Here is a 20,107-nt window from a genome sequence, read left to right on the forward strand (position 1 = left end):
CAAACCATCACGGGCCGACATACTGGTGGCTTTAAAAAACTGCCACCACAGGAAGGCACTCACGCTAAGATTTACTACGTTACACACCGCACTTGGATTTGTTTCTGTTGGCTAATGGTGTTCTTCTTAATGAAACATCTCATTCCTGTGACACTAAATGAGTAATCGGAAAGGCTGGGGCAACACTGTAGATGCCACGCAGCGGTCCTAGCCGAGTGGAGAGAGAACCGGCAGCGAGGACACGGACTCCGGGCTCGGCCAGCCCCACCCAGTGGCCAGCACGGCAGCCACTCACCTGTCAGATTCAGTGTCCTTATGTCCACACGGAGTATGGCTCTTAGTGAGTAATTAATGCTAAATAATGTTTTGGGAAAATATTGGGCATTTCAAAAGACGGCTAATTATACTCGAGCCCTGACTGTCAGGGCATCTCTCCTGAGATGAGTCTCAGAGGAAAACCTACTGTCCCCACCCCACCCTCTTCTTGTGAAAAAGCGAGTCAGGAATAAGGGGAGACTCAGAGACGGCAAGGACGGGCGAGTTCCATCTGGCCCAAAGCGTAGACAACATTTGGACAAATGTCATTTACGATCAACAGTCACAGCTTTTATTATTAATGAACAGTAAGTTCAAGTTCTTATAAACTTTAAGTTATCAAACACGAAAGCCAACCCCACCCTGGCTGCACCTACCGCGGGACGGTCCATACCTGGCTCGGGTCCGCGCTCACCCGCCCCGACCAAGAAGCCCATGTGGTGGTTCCCCGCCTGCTGGGAGTAACGTTTCTCTAATTCACACACTGGCGGATAATGGGTGACAAACAGGGTTAAGGATCGCACCTAAAGTAACAAGACATATGATAAATGTTATTTTATTTTTAAATTTTATTTAATTAAAACTTTTCTCCAATTTTGATTTGAAAAATGTTTAATTTTCATTAAAGTTGCAGTAGAGGTAAAATGAACACCCGCATCCTCTTATCCAGGTAACATCAATCCTTTGCCGTGTCTCCCTCCCTCCCTCCCCACTCCACACACATACACACACTTCCCCCCCGTCCATCTGAAAATTAATGGCAGACATCGTGACACTTCATCCCTAAATACTTGATTCTTACTTCCTAAGAACAAATACATTCCCCTAATCAGGATAAAATTTATTATACTCAAGAAACTTAACACTGGTATATTACTATTCTAGCTAACATACAGCCGATATATTTCCCTAAACGGTTCCTCTAATGTTCTTTATAAGTGTCCTTTTCTTTTTTCAACCAGGGGTCATGCAGTGCGCTCAGGCACGTCTTTAATTCCCACTACTCGGGAAGAGTTCCCCAGCCCTTTTTTTGGTCTTTTATGACACTGACATGTCTGAAGTATCTAAGAGAGCTGTTCTGCACAATGTCCCTCAATTTTGGTTTGACTGACTGTTTCCTCCTGATGAGATTCGGATTAAACCTCACTGCCAAGGTCGTCACGTATCTGTGTGGGTGACATGCCCTCTCCAGGTCGTCACACCTGGCAGCACACATCAACTGGACCCATCACTGGGCGTGCCAAGCTTGATTATTTGGTTTAAGTGGGTGCCCAGATTCCTTCACGTACTGATACCTTCCTCCTTTGTAATTAAGATCATTAGTTCATTACTTTGAAACTCCAACAACCTTTCATTCAAAGGTTTTACCACCTATTATCTGCCAGAATCAGTTATTACGGTAGTTACTAAACATTTTTAAAAAACCCCCACATTCTGTACATAATTATTAATTGGCATTCTATAAACAGTGCTTTCTTTCCCGTATCTCCACCCTACCCCTACCATTTTAAAATTTATTTTTATTTTGTTGGTATCAATATGGATTCAATGGATTCTTTAACAAGCATTATTTTAAAGCCTACATTATTACGCATTCTAGAAATCCCTACCTTGAGGGAAGTGAATACCAAATCCTGGCCTGAAATTACCAGGAGAGGGTACCTAAACTGAAGGCTCCAGTTCTGGTTCCTCTGCCATTCCTTCACCCGACTGGAGGTCAGGGCATGGGCCTTCTCTCTCAAAATAATTACAAATAAAGCTACTAAGCAGGGTTTCTTTGACAAGCTCCTCCTAAAATCCTCCCTGAAGGGTCTCTCCACGCGCCCCTTCCTGAGCTGAGGGACGGACGGACTGACGGGTTTGCTCCGGCCCTGCTCCCTCAGGGCTGTGCTAACCTGCAGCAGCAGCGACACACAGCCTCCCCCTTTACTCCTCTCGGACCTCTCTTCCCCATCTCAGCAATAAAAGGTCACCATGAAAATAAGTATTTTCATCCATAAAAAGGTTGGAGACTTGTTCCAGAAGAATCCTCTTCAATGACTTACCTCTAAGGTAAATTTTATCTGAAAATAACACTTTCTTCATTAGCATTTAAAATATCCCCAAACTGCTAGAGATGTGACAAATTCAATTGTCATAATTTGTTCCTGAAGGTTCCTAAAAGAATCTCTGAAATATTACCAAACTGATTTTGATAGCCAGCCTCCAGCATGGCTCCCGTATCTCCCCTCCACTGTCCAGCCTTTCGGGGTCCCTCCCCACTTCCCACCGTCGGGGCGGCCGTGGGCTGCAGGCGGCCGCGGGAGTGCGTGGCGCCCGAGGCTCGGCCACAGAAAGCACTGCTGCTTCCACCGTGGTCTCTCGCCTTCTGAACGGACACCGAGGCGGCCCCGCGGACGGCCCACCGGGAAAGCAACGGAGGGTCCTGGCCAAGCGCCAGCACCGGCTCACCCCGTGTCAGTGAGCCACCCTGGAAGGACACCCCACCCCAACAAGCCCTCGGGTGGCTCCAGCCCTGGCTGACCGACTGCCTGACTGCAACCCCAGGAGACACCGTGAGCCAGCACCACCCGGCCAGGCTGGGCCCTAATGCCTCACCTCCAGACGCCATGAGAGGCAATAAACGATGACTGCTGTTTTAAGCCACTACGCTCTGGAGTAACTTGTATTCAGCCGCAGTAAAACATACAGTGTTGCAGAGCAGAAACAGTAAAATCAAACTCAAGGTGGCAGACTCTGTCCTGCCACACTTTCCTGAAGGCTCTGAAGGGTGTTTACAGTGTGTGTTGGAGGCAGTGCTAGGACTTCACTAACCCTGTCATGTGTGCCTTCTATGATAATTACAGAAAACTTTCTGAGCTGTATCTTTTCGCAAATAAAGTATTTCTTCTTAAAGAAAAATAAAGGTATTTATTTCACAGTAGAAAACATGTCATCATTAACTAATCTAATTGTTTAAATAAAAAAACTGAGGGCCACCAAAGTTTAAAGAAAAAGAGATATTATTTTTGCTAAGAAATCTTGAGTAAAAAGACAACAATGTGGTGAGTGGGGCAAAGGGGGGGGAGAAGGGAGACATCTGTAATAATCTCAACAAAAAGAAAAAAAATTAAAAATATGCTTTGATTGCCTATTTAAAGAAGAGGGGAAGAAATGGAAATGAGGGGAAGACACAGAGACATGAGTGAAAGAATGGGGAACAAAACAGAAAAAGATAAACCGAAGGGGAGCCAAGGCTCAGGGCAGGGAGGGAGAGAGACCAAAATGAACACACACAGAGAGAGTAAACAAAAGCCGAGTCTGATGGAGACGCCTGGGATTGAAAGTTTGACACCATCCAAATCTCACACTGAGCTGCTTGGAAGGCGCGCTGAGGACAGATGCGCAGTGTGGGAGGGAGGCACTGGAACAAGGGCCAGCCGAGATCAAAGGCCTGCGCAGGCCGCTCAGGAGACTGTTGCAAAATGTAGTCCGCAGGCTGAAAAGCGCCTCCTTTCTGCTCTTTCCTCAAGGATCGGGTTGCAGGTGGATGGTCCCTGCTCTTGACACAGAGCTTGCCACCAACAATAAGATACAGTTGTTGGTGGAAATATTGCCAGGGAGGCACATCAAATAATTACAAATAATTAATTAGGGCCCATGTATCGGAGCTCAACGTATTGCACTTGAATAAATCAATTGCAGGGATAGCGTCAATTGTAAAAATTAAAGATGATTTTGAATATTTAGAAACTGAAGTCAGGAAAACAATTTGTATAGTATGTACCATTCATGTACAAAAAATATGCAAGATACTTACATCTCTAATAAAATGCTCAAGTGTAGCATAAGCAATGGCAATCCCATCATGGGTGCTCGTCCCTCTTCCCAGTTCATCCACAATAACCAAGGATTGTGACGTGGCTTTTCTCATTATTTCTGCCATGTCAGTCAGTTCTTCCATAAAAGTACTCCGTCCTTTATATATATTATCTGCAGCACCCATCCTACAAATAGGAAACTAGGCATTATTTTTCGAACAATAAATATAAAAGATCGTTAGGAGTCTATACACTTTGAGCCAATAACGGCTGAAATTACATTAAACAAAAGGCAACGTATTGGACATAAAGAGTGCCTAACATCAAACTGCACCTTACAGAAACATCCCGGATAGAAGAATCTGAGTGCTGGACAGAGCTCTTGAAAAGAAGGGAAACTTCTGACTGCCTTTTCCTGACCATTTCAGACCAAAGTTTTGGTACTCACAGGAGAAAACAGTGCTTTTCTGTGTCACTGTGTTTAAAATCCGCAAGTACGAGGATATTGTACAATTAAAGACTTTTTCCAGTCTTTTCTTAACTGATATTTCAAATTAAAAGCACCATGTTGACATAACTTATTTAAAATGACACTTTCTTACTAAAACTAGAATTATGGAGGTTTAGTAACCTCAGACACCTGATACAGGTTCCTCAAGTTAACTTCCTGGAACACAGTTCTCGGCGATGTCAAGAAACGGGTAAAAGGACGTACAGGTTTCTTTGCTGTAAACTTCTTAGAGCCTTTGTTATCCTGTGGTGGCTGACTAATCGTTCTATCCCCTATTCCTGCCTTGCCTATAACCCTTTTATAAATCAACAAAGCTTAATAAAGCATCAGTGGAGGAAATAAATTATTACTTTTTTGAGTTAGTTTCTAAAATCAAGAACATTTTCATGAAAATTTGAATAAGAGTTTGTTTTTATGCCCAGCTGGCGTGGCTCAGGGGTTGAACATCGACCTAGGACCCAGGAGATCGCGGTTCGATTCCTGGTCAGGGCACAGGCCCAGGTTGTCGGCTCCATCCTCAGTCGGGGGCGAGCAGGAGGCTCTCTCATCATTGATGTTTCTCTCTCTCTCCCTCTCCCTTCCTCTCTCTGAAGTCAATAAAGATATATTTAAAAAAGTTTGTTTTTATGAGGTCTTGATATTTTCAGATAACATTCTAAATGTTGCTAAATTATAGCAAATGGGGTGGGCTTCTGTCTCTTCAAATCACAATCTCTGAGCCTTCTGTAAGTAAAATGCTAACATGAGGGAGAAATACTGTAATTATGGTGGGGGTGGGGTGAGGTTTTCATACTGAAGGTTAAGTAATTGGAGCTTAAATATAAAAATTGTTAAACACAGGCAATGATTATTTATATTGCATCAGTTTTAACATACTTTAAGGGCTTTTAAAATAATTGTGGGTTTTTTTATATAAATAAATAAAACTTACCAATTTTAGGCGTGTAACTCAGTAATATGAAGCACACTCAACGTTGTATGGTCATCACCACTATCCACCAGCAGAACTTTTTCATCATCGCAAAACAGTAATTCTGCACCCATTAAAAATAACTACCCCTCCTCCCTGCCTTCAGCCCCTGGCCACTGCATTTTACTACAGTTTTGGAAGTGTTTCTGTAGCTGTTAACCTGATAATGATTTTTTAAATGAAAAAAAATCTACTTTCTGGGTCTATGAATGATGTGTTCTAGGCTCCTCCTATGAGTGGAATTACGCCCTCGGTGCCCTCTAGATGTTTTCGGGAGGGTTCTTGCCGGCTTGTTTTCTCTTCTTTTTGAGACTGAAGATGTTCTATTCACTTTACTTCGCTAAACACCTATGCAGAATTCTGTGCGGTATGGGAACCTACATTTCTTGTGTGTGTTTTTTTTTGTGTATTAAGTAAATTTTACAAAAGGAAAATAATCTCCTGCATAACAAAGTACTCTAACTTTTGAGAAAGATGGCGTTAAGTATGGAAGAAAAAAACAAAATTTAAAGTCGAAGAAAGAGAAAAGGCTGCAAAAGAATAACAATTATTAACAATTATTAAAAGATGTGTAGAATCGCGTGAAGGATTCCATGATGGCGGCGGACTCAGTGGAAGATACACTGACTCTCTCCTGGGACCAAACTAGAATGACAACTAAAATATAGAAAAACCACCCTGAATCATCAACTGCAATTGAAGACGAGCTGGGGAGCACCCTCATAACCAAGGAGGAAACGTGGAGACCGCATAGAGATGGGTAGGAAATGTGGAGGCGCAAAGAGGGCTAGCTGGGCTCCCACAGGCAACAGCTGAAGGTCCGGAGGGAGATCTCAGCTGTGGGGGGTTCCTACTGAGGACTCTGGGGCCTAAACCCCAGGCTGGGCTCCCCAGCCAAGAGACAAGAACTGAGACAGGTGCCCACATAACATCTGGCTGTGAAAAGCAGCTGGGTTTCTGTCGGCCAGGGAGAGACGCCTGGAACTGCAGGTACCCACTTAAAGAGCCAATGCACAAAGTTTCATGTGCAGCCATTCACCTTGGGCTCCAGCACAGGGAGGGCAGAGTGGACTGCAGCTCTGTGAGGAGAATCCAGGGTTGGGAACTCTGGAGATCGAGCTCAGAGGGCACCCCTCTGGATTCCTGTGCCGAGTCATTCCCCCATACTGCAGAGGCAGACATTTACCTTCCAAGTGGCTTTTACCTGGGGGGGGGGGAGCAATAGCCCCATCCAATGAAAACCTCTCACCCCACCCTAGGCTCACCCTAGGCCTGAGGCTCATTAAGAGACTGAATAACAGCCTCTGGGTGATTTGAGTCTTTGCCTGATCTGCTTCGGGACCCAGGGCTTGGAAAAGCAGACTTTGGTGTGCATCTTGGTCCTGTTCAAACACACCCAGACCCAGCAGAGGGAACTACAAGCTGTGGAGTGTGGAAAGCTTCAAACAGGGTACTCAAGGTCAGTCACAGACAGCATCGGACACTGGCCTGCACCAGAGACCATCCAAAAGACTGGGAGTCCTAGCAGATCTACCTAACACACAGAAACAAATCCAAACAGGCAGCCCAAATAGGGAGACAAAAAACAAACCCCAAGTGAAAGAACAAAAGAAGTCTCCAGAAGAAGAGCCAAATGAAATGAAGATAAGCAATCTATCAAATATATAGTTCAGAATACTGATTGTAAGGATTCTCAACAACATGGAAAAGATATGGCAACTATCAAGGAAATTAAGAATGACATAGCAGCCTGGCCAGGTGTGGCCCAATGGTTGAGCACTGACCTATGAACCAGGAGGTCAGGGTTCAATTCCCAGCCAGGGCACATGCCTCAGTTGTGGGGTCGATCCCCAGTTGGGGGCGTGCAGGAGGCAACTGATCAATGATGACTCTCTCATCATTGATGTTTCTCTCTCTCTCCCCCTCCCTCTCCTTTCCTTTCTCTGCAATCTAAATAAAGATATATTTAAAAAAAATAAAAGAATGACATAGTAGAAATAAAGAATACACTGGAAGGAATAAACAGCAGATTAGAGGCAGCTGAGGAGCATATCAGTGAACTGGAAGACAGGGTAGAAAAAATCAGAGATCCAAAAAGAAAAAGCAATTAAAAAACAGGACAGTCTAAGGGAGCTGTGGGACAACATGAAATGTAACAATATTTGCATCATAGGAGTGCAAGAGGAGGTTGAAAGTAAGCAAGGGATAGAGAATCTGTTTGCAGAAATAATGGCAGAAAACTTCCCTAATCTGGTCAAGGAGAAAGTCACACAAGTTCAGGAGGCACAGAGAGTCCCAAGCAAGAAGAATCCAAAGAGGCCCACACCCAGAGACATCATAGTTAAAATGCTGAAAATTCAAGACTAAGAGAAAATCTTAAAGGCAGCAAGAGAAAAGCAAGCTGTTACTACAAAGGAGCTCCCATAAGGCTGTCAGCTGATTTCTCATCAGAAACTCTACAGGCCAGAAGGGAATGGCATGATGTATTCAAGGTAATGAAAAGCAAGGATCTGAAACCAAGACTACTCTATCCAGCAAGGCTATCATTCAGAATAGATGGTGAAATAAAGATCTTCCCAGACAAAAACAGGCTAAAGGAGTTTATCACCAAAAAAACAGGACTACAGGAAATGTTACAGGGACTGCTGTAACAAGAACTTGAAATATATAGAGAGAAACATAGGCATAAAGAAATAAAATGGGAATAGATAAGTACCCATCAATAATAACCTTAAATATAAGTGGATTAAATATCCCAATCAAAAGACACAGGGTAGCTGAATGGATAAGAAAATAAGACCTGCCTGGCTGGGAGTGGCTCAGCAGTTGAGCATCGGCCTAGGATCCAGGAGATCGAGGTTTTGATTCCCGGTCAGGGTTTATGCCCCGGTTGCCGGCTCGGTCCCCAGTTGGGGGCATGCAGGAGGCAGCTGATCAATGATGACTCTCTCATCATTGATGTTTCTCTCTCTCTCTCTCTCTCTCTCTCCCCCCTCATCGTTTCTCTCTCTTAAAGCAATAAAGATATATTAAAAAAAGAAAAAAAAAGAAAACAAGACCTAAATATATGCTGTTTACAAAGACAACTCAGAACAAAAGACTCACAGGTTGGTAGACAAACAAACAAACAAACAAACTTCTGGAGGACTTTAAGGGAGGGATCGACAGCAATACAGTCATATTAGGGGAGTTTAACACCCCACTGACTTTACTGGATAGGTCTTCCAGACAAAAAAATCAACAAGGAAACAGTGACTCTAAATGACACACTAGATCAGATGGATTTAATTGAGATTTATAGAACATTTCCCCCAAAGCTGCAGAATACGTTTTCTCCTCAAGTGCACATGGGTCATTCTCAAAGATAGACCATATGTTAGGACACAAAACAAGTCTCTACAAGTTCAAGAAGACTGAAATCATATCAAGCATCTTCTTGGGCATTTACGCCACGGAATACTATGCAGCTATAAAAACGAAGCATCCCTTACCCTCTGAGACAGCATGGTGGGGCCTGGAGAGTATTATGCTAAATGAAATAAGCCAGTCACATGATCTCACTCATACGTGAAATCTAATGAACAAAATAAACTGATGATCAAAACAGATCCAGAGACATAGAAGCAGGGAACAGACTGAGGGATCTCAGTTGGAAGACAGTGGTGGGTGGGTGTCTGGGGAGAGATTAATCTAAGAAGTTATATGCATATGTGCATAACCCATGGACACAGACAATAGTGTGGTGAAGGCCTGGGGAGAGGGGTGTACGGTGGAGGGGATCAATGGGGAAAAATGGGGACATCTGTAATGGGGATGTGGACATTGGTGTGGGGAGGGTGTGGGGGTGGGATGGATGTGGGGTCGAGGGGATCAGTGGGGTTAAAGGGAGACATTTGTAATGGTCTCAACAATAAAGATAAAGTCAATAAAAAAAAGATAAATTAAAAATAAAAGATGTGCATGGTATTTAAAGGGTATAAAAATGTGAAGTAGATCTGTATTGCATTTAATGAAATATAACCATTAACCCAGAAATGGAATGAAACCACAAATGATTTATCAGTATATGTGTGCATTTTGTAAGAGACTGGAAGGCCATATATCTAAAGAACAATGATTTTCATGTGGTAAAATTATAGGTGATTTAATATTTTTCCTTTTCGAGCTTTTCTATAGTTTTAAGTTTTGCACAATGAACAAGCATTACAGGATAATTAGAAAAACAAATGTTATTTTTTAAAATCACAAATGATACATTTAAAAATACTTTATAGTCCTATTTTATCATTATATTAAAACAAAGTAATTACCAGGTTAAATAACTAGCTTTCTTTCACCAATCTCAAAAATACTTTATTAGCACTAATGTAATTATTATAATAGACAAGAAAAAGCTTCCTTCTCTAGTAAAATTGTTTTCAGTAACAGCTGCAATCAGATCACACTATAGTATGCAAAGTCAATTTACAAAAGCTCTAACACTGAACTGCAAATACAGCCAAGCAAAAACCACTGTAGCAATCTTTCAATTTCAACTGAAACATTGAGAATCAACACAGCAATCCAGGAAAATGCCAAACTTGTATCGGCTCATAAGATACCCTGTTCACTGGAACCGCCTACAAAGCACATGCAGACCATCTATGAAGGACACAAGTGCTTTCCTATCAAGGGAACCCACAATGTACCCACCGGGCAAATCGTTCTCTTAACACATCCACTAGTCCACTCTGCGAGGAAGCTGGAGGATGTCAAAGGAAATAATCAACAGAGCAAATGCTCTTTACCAACCTTAACTAGATCTGTGAAAACCACCAGTAACCAAGGCCATCAAAGGAAGGGTAAGATTAATCAGAACAATCAGTAAGATCAACAGAGGGGAACATGAGGCATCCTTAAAATTGAACTCACATTACAAGCAAATCTCAATATGTTTGATTCTGTTTTTCCTTCTGTAAAATGTCAAGAATTGAAATTGAACAACAGCTCCTAAGTCTGGAAGAATCACAATGCATGTGAAACCAGGATTACAAACCATACAGTAGATTCTGAAATTTAAGACAGCGAATTTCGCATGAGCTTTTAAAGTGCAAATTCTGGGGTCTCACGCTGGAGATTCCAGTTTAACGGGTCTGTGCCAGGCCTCAGGAAGAAGCATTTCTAACGAGCACCCCTGCTTCTGACGCAGCTGTTACAGGAACCATGCTGGAGACATATTCCCAGGTAAGAAGAGAGGGGGAATCAACACAAATCTGCTTCTACACCTGAGCCTTGAGGTTTAGCTCTTGCCTTCTTGGCAGTCAAGACAAAAAGGAATTAAAGAGGAAGCAGCCACTGGTGATGCCAGGAGTCCTGGAGGTTCCTCAGGGAAGCCAACCAGCTGTTTTACATCTCTGTAAACAGGCACAGCATGTGAGTGCAGAGAAAACAATCTCTTAGCATGAACAAAAAGTGAGTTATGTGATGGCACTGCATGTAAAAGATATTAAGTAATAAAAATAAAATATCCTTATGAAAAATTTTGGAGAAAATAAAGACACATCATCCAATGGGTATTTCTCACTCTAATTTAATTTTAAAGCATCAGGTCCCACTTTCGCACTCTGCTGGTAGGATTCTGAGCTGGCCCAGCCTCTCCGAATAAGGAAGATGTCCATTCCTCACCCCACAGCCCTGCGCCTGGACAAAGCCTAGGCTCAGGAAACTCATTTCTGTGCACTAGGAGGTGTATAAGACAAGTACCAAGACTGTTTGCACTTGCAATACATCTGCATCATATTAAATATAAATCAACGAAAATAAATGAACTTTGGTATATGCATACAGTGGAATATCATCATTAGAGAAAAAACAGGTGGACTAGAATTTTAGGTATTCATATAGACGAATTTCCTAAATATAACATTGCTGGGGGAAAAGTCACTTGCATAGTGTGATATGGTACATATAAAACTGAAAAGCATACCAAACAATTCTATGTATTGTTTCAAAAAAAATACCTACATAGTAAAGTTACAGAGGAATTCATGGGATGAAAACCAGAGCCAAGAAGGGCAGTTACTCGGGACAGGGCGGAGCGGACGAGGGTTAGGGAGGCTGGAGGGTCCCGTGTGCTGGCAATACTTTATCTTCTTTTTTTTAAATACAGCTTTACTGATTTCAGAGAGAGGAAGGGAGACGGAAACAGAGAAACATCAATGATGAGAGTCACTGACCGGCTGCCTCCTGCTGGGGATCCAGCCCACAACCGGGGCCTGTGCCCTGACCGGGAATCCAACTGTGATCTCCTGGGTCACAGGTCGATGCTCAGCCGCTGAGCCACGTTGGCCGGGCCAATACTTTATCTCTCTAGTAGGGTGGTAGCTACACGGGAGATTATGTCTGAAATACTTCATAATAAATAAATGGAAAACATCCTAGTAAACATCCTTGGGATACAACTGAACATGTTCCACACAGGCTCCTTTCCCATGGTAACAGGAAGAGGGGCTGAGGGCTCCGACTCAGGCAGCGCATCCCGGGTGGAGCTCTGGCTCAGGAGGTGGAGGCACCTCCGCACAGCAGGTCCCGCAGCTGCCAAAGGGCTGATCCGCATGAACTAGAGAAATGCCCCTGCGTGATAAGAAGTAAAGTCACGCTACATAATAGCAATGCGTAGTATAACATCGTCGAGAGGGGGGATTTCTGTCACCTGTAAATTTGTAAAACGTGACACAGAGTCATTACAAGTCGCTGAGCTGGGGAGGTGACCGTGTCACCCCATACTCCGTGAACTGCGCTGCCAGTCAGGGCGAGAGGAGCGGCACCGCCAGTGCTGCCGCGGCCGATGCCACCGCAGCCTCCACTGGGACGTGGGATGCGACGGCCGCCTCGCCGCGCCACAGGCTCGGTGCCCCCTGCAGCGTCCCCAAAGCGCCGCCCCTCCCCTGCCGTGGCCACCAAGCTCAGGCTCAGCCTTCATCCAGCTGCCTCTTCTGCTGCACCGCTAAGGCCTGTCTACTCCTTTTATTGTTCGTTCAATCCTCGCCTGAGGACATCTTCTCCATTGCTTTTCAGAGAGTGGAGAGGGGGAGAGACACATGGATGGGCTGCCTCCCGCACGTGCCCCAGCAACTGCGGTCGGTGCCCTCGGCCAGGATCGAGCCTGGGACCCTCCGGTCCACGGGCCGATGCTGGAACCACTGAGCCAAGCCAGGGGGGCAGGCCTGCCTATTCTAACCCTGCGACATCTCTCCTCTGTTCTCCACCCACTTCCATTTCCGTCAGTCTAACTAAGACGCTCAGGATCTCCCCAAGAGCGACTCCATGACATCATCCCTGCGCAGAGGCTTTCACAGTGCTGCCAGACCAATCTTCCTGAAGCCTAAACTGTACGCCTGGTCACACTACCTTCCCACCCACAGGTCTTCAAGGACTCGCCACGGTCCATGGGATTACTGTCTCCTTGCCTGATCTTGACACAAGGGTCAATTCATTCAACAGCCCTGTCCTGGAGCGTCTGCTATGTATGCACAGAGCAAAGCCCTAGGCTAAGAGAGGGGAGGGAAATGTACTAAACAGGAGACTCATCTTCTGGGAGCAGATAACACCATAGCAGAGGTAACGTACACAAATACCTACAAAACTAAAGGTGGTAAGAGCTTTAAAAGAGGAAAAACACATGTAAGACGGAAATAGAGAGGTGAGAGGTGTTAATACTTCCTATGGGACTCGAGGAAGGCTTCACGAAGAAGGAGGCATCTGAGTGAGATCTTGAACAATAGGTGATATTTTAACAGAGAACACCCCACAAATTTCAGTGAGTAGCAGGCCAAGGAAACTGCAGTCACTGAAACAGCAGAAGCAGCCGCCCACCTCAAGCCTTCTTGTTTTGTAAGAAAAGTTTACCTTCACTTTCTTTTCTATTACTTGCATCTAAAAATCTCCCTGACTGGTGTTCTCCTCCCTAAGAAGATTCTCTTTCAGACCCTTACCTTACCCAAGATGCTTTTTTCTTCTTAAATTTATTCTCTTTATCACATTTCTGTCACTCTCCCTAATAATATAACCAAAGTAAAATACCTAGCCCAGCCGGTGTGGCTCAGTGGTTGAGCACCAACCCAGGAACCAAGAGGTCACCAGTTCAATTCCCAGTCAGGGCACATGCCCGGGTTTTGGGCTTGATCCCCAGTAGGGGGCACACAGGAGGCAGCCCATTGATTCTGTTTCTTTCTTCTCGATCGATGTTTCTATCTCTATCCCTCTCCCTTCATCTCTCTCTAAAAATCAATAAAAACATATTAAAAAAATAAAAATAAAATACCTAGTGTATTTTTCTTACAAAATGGAAGGTTCATTATGATTTAAAAGCTAAAGAAAGGGTCTTTAAATTTCTCATGTTGAATTAATTTACAAATATGTGAAGATCAAAATAACATGTTTGGTTCATATGGCATAAAATAGAATTTAGGCTGCTCTGTTCATTCTCAGATTAAACACCAAGCTTTAATGTACTTTAATGTCTACTCAAGTACATCAACATTAATGTGATATATTATGATGTGATTCCAGAGTCAAATATTAAATAAATATGAAGCTGGATAGTAAATAAGATACTCTATATACACAGCTTGACTATACACTATGGACTATATTCACTTTTTTTCTAAAAATGTAATGTAAGAAATATAATATTTTAAGAACTAATAAATCTAATGTCTAACCGCTATCTGTACACCTAAAGCTAATACAGTATTGAATATCAACTGTAATTGAAAACATTTTTTTAAATAATCATATTGTGGTAAGTTTGAAGCGACATCACTCGAGTTAGTGGGTGGCCATGCTGTAAAGGACAAAGATGCCAAATCACTACCTTGTACACCCAAAGTTAGTATAACTATGTAGTGCTGTGCACCAACTACACTTAAATTTTAAAAATCTCAAAAGCAAAAAATACTGATAATATCTAAATTGATAAACCTATATAAATAGATTAAACTATGAATTCTCGTGAAAGAGACCAGAGTATTTCAGTGATATTCCTAGTAAAAGGCATGAAATTTAGGTTTATATACTGAGGGCTGAGACCTAGTCAGTTGTATGCAATGTTATTAGTAAAAAAAGATGAGGAATTATCTTGGGCCAGTGCCTTTTTCAGTCTGTTCTCAGTTCCCACCTACCAAACAGGGAGAATACACTAGTTTCCGGACTGGGCCAGGTCTCCAGGCTTCCCACCCCTGATCCAGGCAGAACAGGTCTTTTTTTTTTTTTTTTTTTAATAAATATATCTTTATTGATTTCAGAGAGGAAAGGAGAGGGAGAGAGAGAGAGAGGAACATCAATGATGAGAGAGTCATTGATCGGCTGCCTCCTGCACGCCCCCGACTGGGGACCGAGCCAGCAGCCCGGGCATGTGCCCTGACCGGGAATCGAACCCTGATCGCCTGGATCCTGGGTCGACACTCAACTGCTGAGCCACACCTGGCCGGGCTGCTTTTATTTTTGTTTAAATACTAACCTTTGACGTAAGATTTTTAAAGTAAGCATTCAGTAACTAAAAATAACTGAAAAACTACTGGACAAAATGATCCTACGTCCCTCCTAGGATTAATATTCATGATGTAACGATTTCTTTATACTCTTAAGTTCTAACTATCTTAAGAACCTACCTGTCCATCAAAATATGTACATAGTAAGAAACTGCATGTGATAATATGGGCTTGATTTATTTCAGGAATATATTCAAACAGAAGGCTTTTACCTCGTGAAAATGCCATCCACAATTCCAATGGTCGCTTCCTCTGCAGGAACATAGGAGCCCATCTGAGCCATGATTGTAATCAGTGCAACTTGTTTTATGTAGGAGCTCTTTCCACCCATGTTTGGTCCAGTGATTATCATCACTCTCTCTGAGTCTCCCTAGAAAATTAAAAAGCAATTTCACTATTATACCAAAGGAGCTCTTAGGTAATATTTACAATTGATTCCATAAATGGGGATGCATTAGGTAAAAGACTGCTCTGTGGTATTTAGATGTTCATCAATTAAGTATCAGAGGGAGAGAGGACCTCTCCGTCTTCAACCCGACCAATGCTATTGCAGAAGTTCTTAGCAGCACACAGTTGTTTCTAGGCATTAAAAAGTTGTTCTCAGAGCCGCCTCAGGGAATGGGGAGAGGGTAGAGGTGGGGTGGAAGGGGTTAATGAGGAGGAAAGGGGATATCTGTAATATTTTGAATAAAAAAAGAAAAAAAGAATGCAGGAAAAGGAAATAAAAGGTATGAGGTTTGAAAAGAAAATAATGAAACTCATTATTCCTGTATGTCATGACTGTCCTCCTAGAAGATCTAAACAAATCTATAAAAATTATTAGAATCAATAAATGAATTTAACAAGATATTCTGGTATAAAAGTTCAGTATTCAAAAGTCAATTTTATTTCTACATTTTAGCTGCAATTGAAAAATTGTAATTAATGATATAATTTACCACAATATAAAAAAAAAATCAAACACTGAGAAATAAATCTAACAAAATGAACAAGATTTCTATACAGAAAACTACAAAACATTATTGGAAGAAATGAAAGAAAACCTACTTAAAAGAAGGAATAAACCATGTGTCTCAGTGGTTGAGCATGGACATGGGACCCAGGAGACCGAGGCTTGATTCCCAGTCAGGGCAGTTTTGGGCTCGATCTCCAGTGGAGGGCGCGCAGGAGGCAGCCCATCAATGACTCATCACTGATGTTTCTCTCTCCCCCTCTCCCTTCCTCTCGCTGAAATCAATAAAGACAAATTAAAACAAAAAAAAGAAGGTATATACCAGTTCATAGACTAGAAGGCTCCATACTGCAATGTTGCATTAACTTAGTATAATTCTGGCACAAAGGCATACGAAGAGACCAGAGGAACAGAAGAGTCCAGAAACAGATTGCGTGTATCTAGTTTCTAAATTTATAACAAAGGTGACAAAGGATGGCATTTTCAATAACTGGTGCTAGGTCAAAAGGGTATCCATATAGAAAAACAAAGAATCTTGATTTTATAACTTACATCCCAAACAAAAGTCAATTCCAGGTGGATTACAGGTTTGAAAGACAAGAAAAACAATGAATTATTAGAAAAAACATGACCTTGGGGTAGACAAAAATTCCTTTTTTATTTTTTTATTATTGTTTAAAATATTGCAGATGTCCCTTTTTCTCCCCAATGACCTGTTCCACCCCGTTCCTTCCCCCTCCCCAGTCTCTCTCCCCACCACTGTCCATGTCCTTGGGTTGTGCATATCTGCATATAAATTCTTTGGTCACTCTCTCCCCCTCCACCCACCCGCCCTCCTCCCTCCCTCTGACATTCATCAGTCTGATCCATGCTTCCATGTCACTGAATCTATTCTGTTCATCAGTTTATTAAGTTCTTTAGATTCCACGTATAAGCGAGATCATGTGATGTTTGTCTTTCTCTGCCTGGCTTATTTCACTCAGCATAATATTTTCCAGGTCCTTCCATACTGTCCCAAAGGGTACGAGATTCTTCTTCTTTACAGCTGCGTAGTATCCATGGTGTGAATGTCCCACAGCTTTTTATCCACTCAGCTACTGATGGGCACTTGGACTGTTTCCAGAGCTTAGCTATTGTTAACTGCGCTGCTATGAACATCGGGGTGCATATATCCTTTCTGATGAATGTTTCAGGATTCTTAGGATACATTCCTAGGAGTGGAATCACTGGGTCAAAAGGCAGCTCCATTTTTAATTTTTTGAGGAACCTCCACACTGTTTCCCACAGTGGCTGCACCAGTCTGCATTCCCACCAGCAGTGTACTAGGGCTCCCTTTCTCCACACCCTCCCAGCACATGTCGTTTGTTGATTTGTTGATGGAGCCATTCTGACAGGTGTGAGGTGATACCTCAGTGTGGTTTTAATTTGCATCTCTGATGATTATTGACGTTGAGCATTTTCTCATGTGTCTCTTGGCATCTGCATGTCCTCTTTGGAGAAGTGTCTATTCAGGGCCTTTGCCCATTTCTTAATTGGGTTGTTTGTCTTCCTCTTGCTGAGTGCTATGAGTTCTTTGTACACTTTGGAAATTAGCCCCTTATCAGATGCATCCTTGGCAAATATGTTTTCCCAGACCGTGGGGTTCCTTTGTATTTTGAGGCTGTTTTCTTTTGCTGTGCAGAAGCTTTTTAGTTTGAGGTAGTCCCATATGTTTATTTTTTCCTTTGTTTCTCTTGCCCTAGGAGATGTATCAGTGAAAAGTCCACTACGTGGGATGTCTGTGACTTTACTGCCTATGTTTTCTTCCAGGATTTTTATGGTTTCGTGACTTACATTTAAGTCTTTTATCCATTTTGAGTTTATTTTTGTGTGTGGTGAAAGTTGGTGGTCTAGTTTCATTTTTTTGCATGTAGCTGTCCAATTTTCCCAGCACCATTTATTGAAGAGATTGTCTTTAACTTCATTATATGCTTTTGCCTCCTTTGTCAAATATTAACTGATCATAATGGCGTGGGTCTATTTCTGGGGTCTCTGTTCTGTTCCACTGATTTCTATGTTTGTTGTTGTATCAATACCAGGCCATTTTGATTACAATGGCTTTGTAGAACAGTTTGATGTCCGGTAAAGTGATTCCTCCCACTCTGTTCTTCTTTCTCAAGATGGCTGCAGCTATTCAGGGTCTTTTTTGGTTCCATATGAATTTTTGAAATGTTTGTTCTAGGTCTGTGAAATAAGCTGTTGGTATTTTAATAGGAATTGCACTGAATTTATAATTTGCTTTGGGTTAGACAAAGATTTCTTAAAACATAATAAATCACAACTAACTACTATAAAGGAAAACATTGGAAAATTAGAGTGTCTTAAAATTATGAACTCCTTATTCATCAAATGATGCCATTAAGAGAATGAAAAGCTGCAGATCAGAATACATATTACACATTTCCAAAAGTGAACAGTATACATAAAGAACTCCTACAAACCCCTAGAAAAATGGTCAAAATTTTAAAAGAACATGAGAAAAGAAAATATACAAATGGCCAATAAACTTATGAAAAGGTGTTTAACTTCAAATCTTTTGAGAAGACACTAATCAAATCATAGAGACATCACTTCATAGGTATGAAATAGCTATAGTTAAAACACACAACAGCCCTAGCTGGTTTTGCTCAGTGGTTAGAGCGTTGGCCCGTGGACTGAAGGGTTCCGGGTTCGATCTTGGCCAAGGGCACGCACCTCGGTTGCAGGCTTGGTTACATGTGGGAGGCAACCAATCGATGTGTCTCTCTCACCTGGGATGTTTCTCTCTCTCTCTTTCTCTCCCTCCCTTCCACTCTCTCTAAAAGATCAATGGGAAAAAAATATTCTTAGTTGAGGATTAATAACAAAAACCCCCAAAACTGTCAATATTAAACTTTGGCAAAGATATAGAACAACTGGAATTCTTATATAGAGCTGTTTGGGAGTACACTGCACACTATTTTAGAAAACTGTTTGGCAGAATCTACTGAAGCTGAAAACAGATCTGAACACTTCTGCTCCTAGGTGTATGTCCAACACGAATGTATACCAAAATAAGACATGGAAACACATTTAATTAGAAAAAAAACCTGCTAAAAAAAGTCATCAAACTCAAAATGAAAAGGCATATAACAAAGGAGTACTCCTACATATTAATAACATCAAGACAATGGAAAAGCGGGCAAAGGATGTGAATAAGATAGAGGAAGAAACAAAAGGACAAAAATATATTATTAATCAGGAAAAAAATGAAATCAGTAGTGTTTTTCAGGAAACCTAAAAGTGATTTGTAACATTCATTTGAAAGAATAAAGATATAGGAATAGTAAAAAATTCTGAAGGCACAGCCAACAAATTAGCCACAGGTTTGAAAATCTATTCATGCAGCGTGTTGGCAGGATGTGGAGAGCACTTTGGAAATATCCAGTACAGTTAAAGGTTCCATATACTGGTCTATAACACCCAGCAATTCCTCTCTTCAGAATCTACCCTAGAAAAATATACAAGTGCTCAAAATGCAAAATCAACCGCACTCTTCCATAAGAGCAACAATTAGGAAATATAATTATAAAAAAGTTATGACTGAAATAGCAAAAAAAACACACACACAAAAAAAACTGAGTAATAAATATGACCAAAGATGTAAATATCCTTTATGGAGAAAATTTTAAAATTTTGAGAGAACTTACAGAAAACCAGATTAAGTGTATACTATATTCATGGAGAAACAAACTCTGTCACATCCAGAAAAAGATATGAACTCTTCCCCAAATTGATCTATAGATGTCAAGGTAATTCCAATAAGAATCTCAATTCCCCCCCCCCCCCCAAAGAACTGGATAAGTGGACTCTACAATGACATGCAGAAAGAAATGCTAGAGAAAACTCAAGAAAAAATGTTGGGAAGATGAAGACCTAAATCTGAAAAGTAAAACTTTAAAAGATTTATAAAAACTTTTAGGTGAATATCTTTATAATCCTGGGAATAAAGAAGAATTTCTCCCCCACCCC

The 20,107-nt window shown here is 41.9% G+C and overlaps 1 protein-coding gene across 1 annotated transcript in view; it reads right to left on the minus strand.

Moving 5' to 3' along the window:
- Positions 1-20,107, minus strand: part of LOC308547092 (DNA mismatch repair protein Msh3-like) — a 70,125-nt gene that overhangs the window by 8,592 nt on the left and 41,426 nt on the right. Inside the window, exons 7-9 of the mRNA XM_081116836.1 lie at positions 15,339-15,496; positions 4,115-4,301; positions 710-839 (exon numbers count right to left, since the gene is read on the minus strand). Coding sequence (XP_080972962.1) covers positions 710-839; positions 4,115-4,301; positions 15,339-15,496 — 475 coding nt within the window. The remainder of the gene's footprint in view (positions 1-709; positions 840-4,114; positions 4,302-15,338; positions 15,497-20,107) is intronic.

This window comes from Miniopterus schreibersii (genome assembly GCF_964146895.1).
Source record: "Miniopterus schreibersii genome assembly, chromosome: 17".
Taxonomy (NCBI): Eukaryota; Metazoa; Chordata; class Mammalia; order Chiroptera; family Miniopteridae; genus Miniopterus; species Miniopterus schreibersii.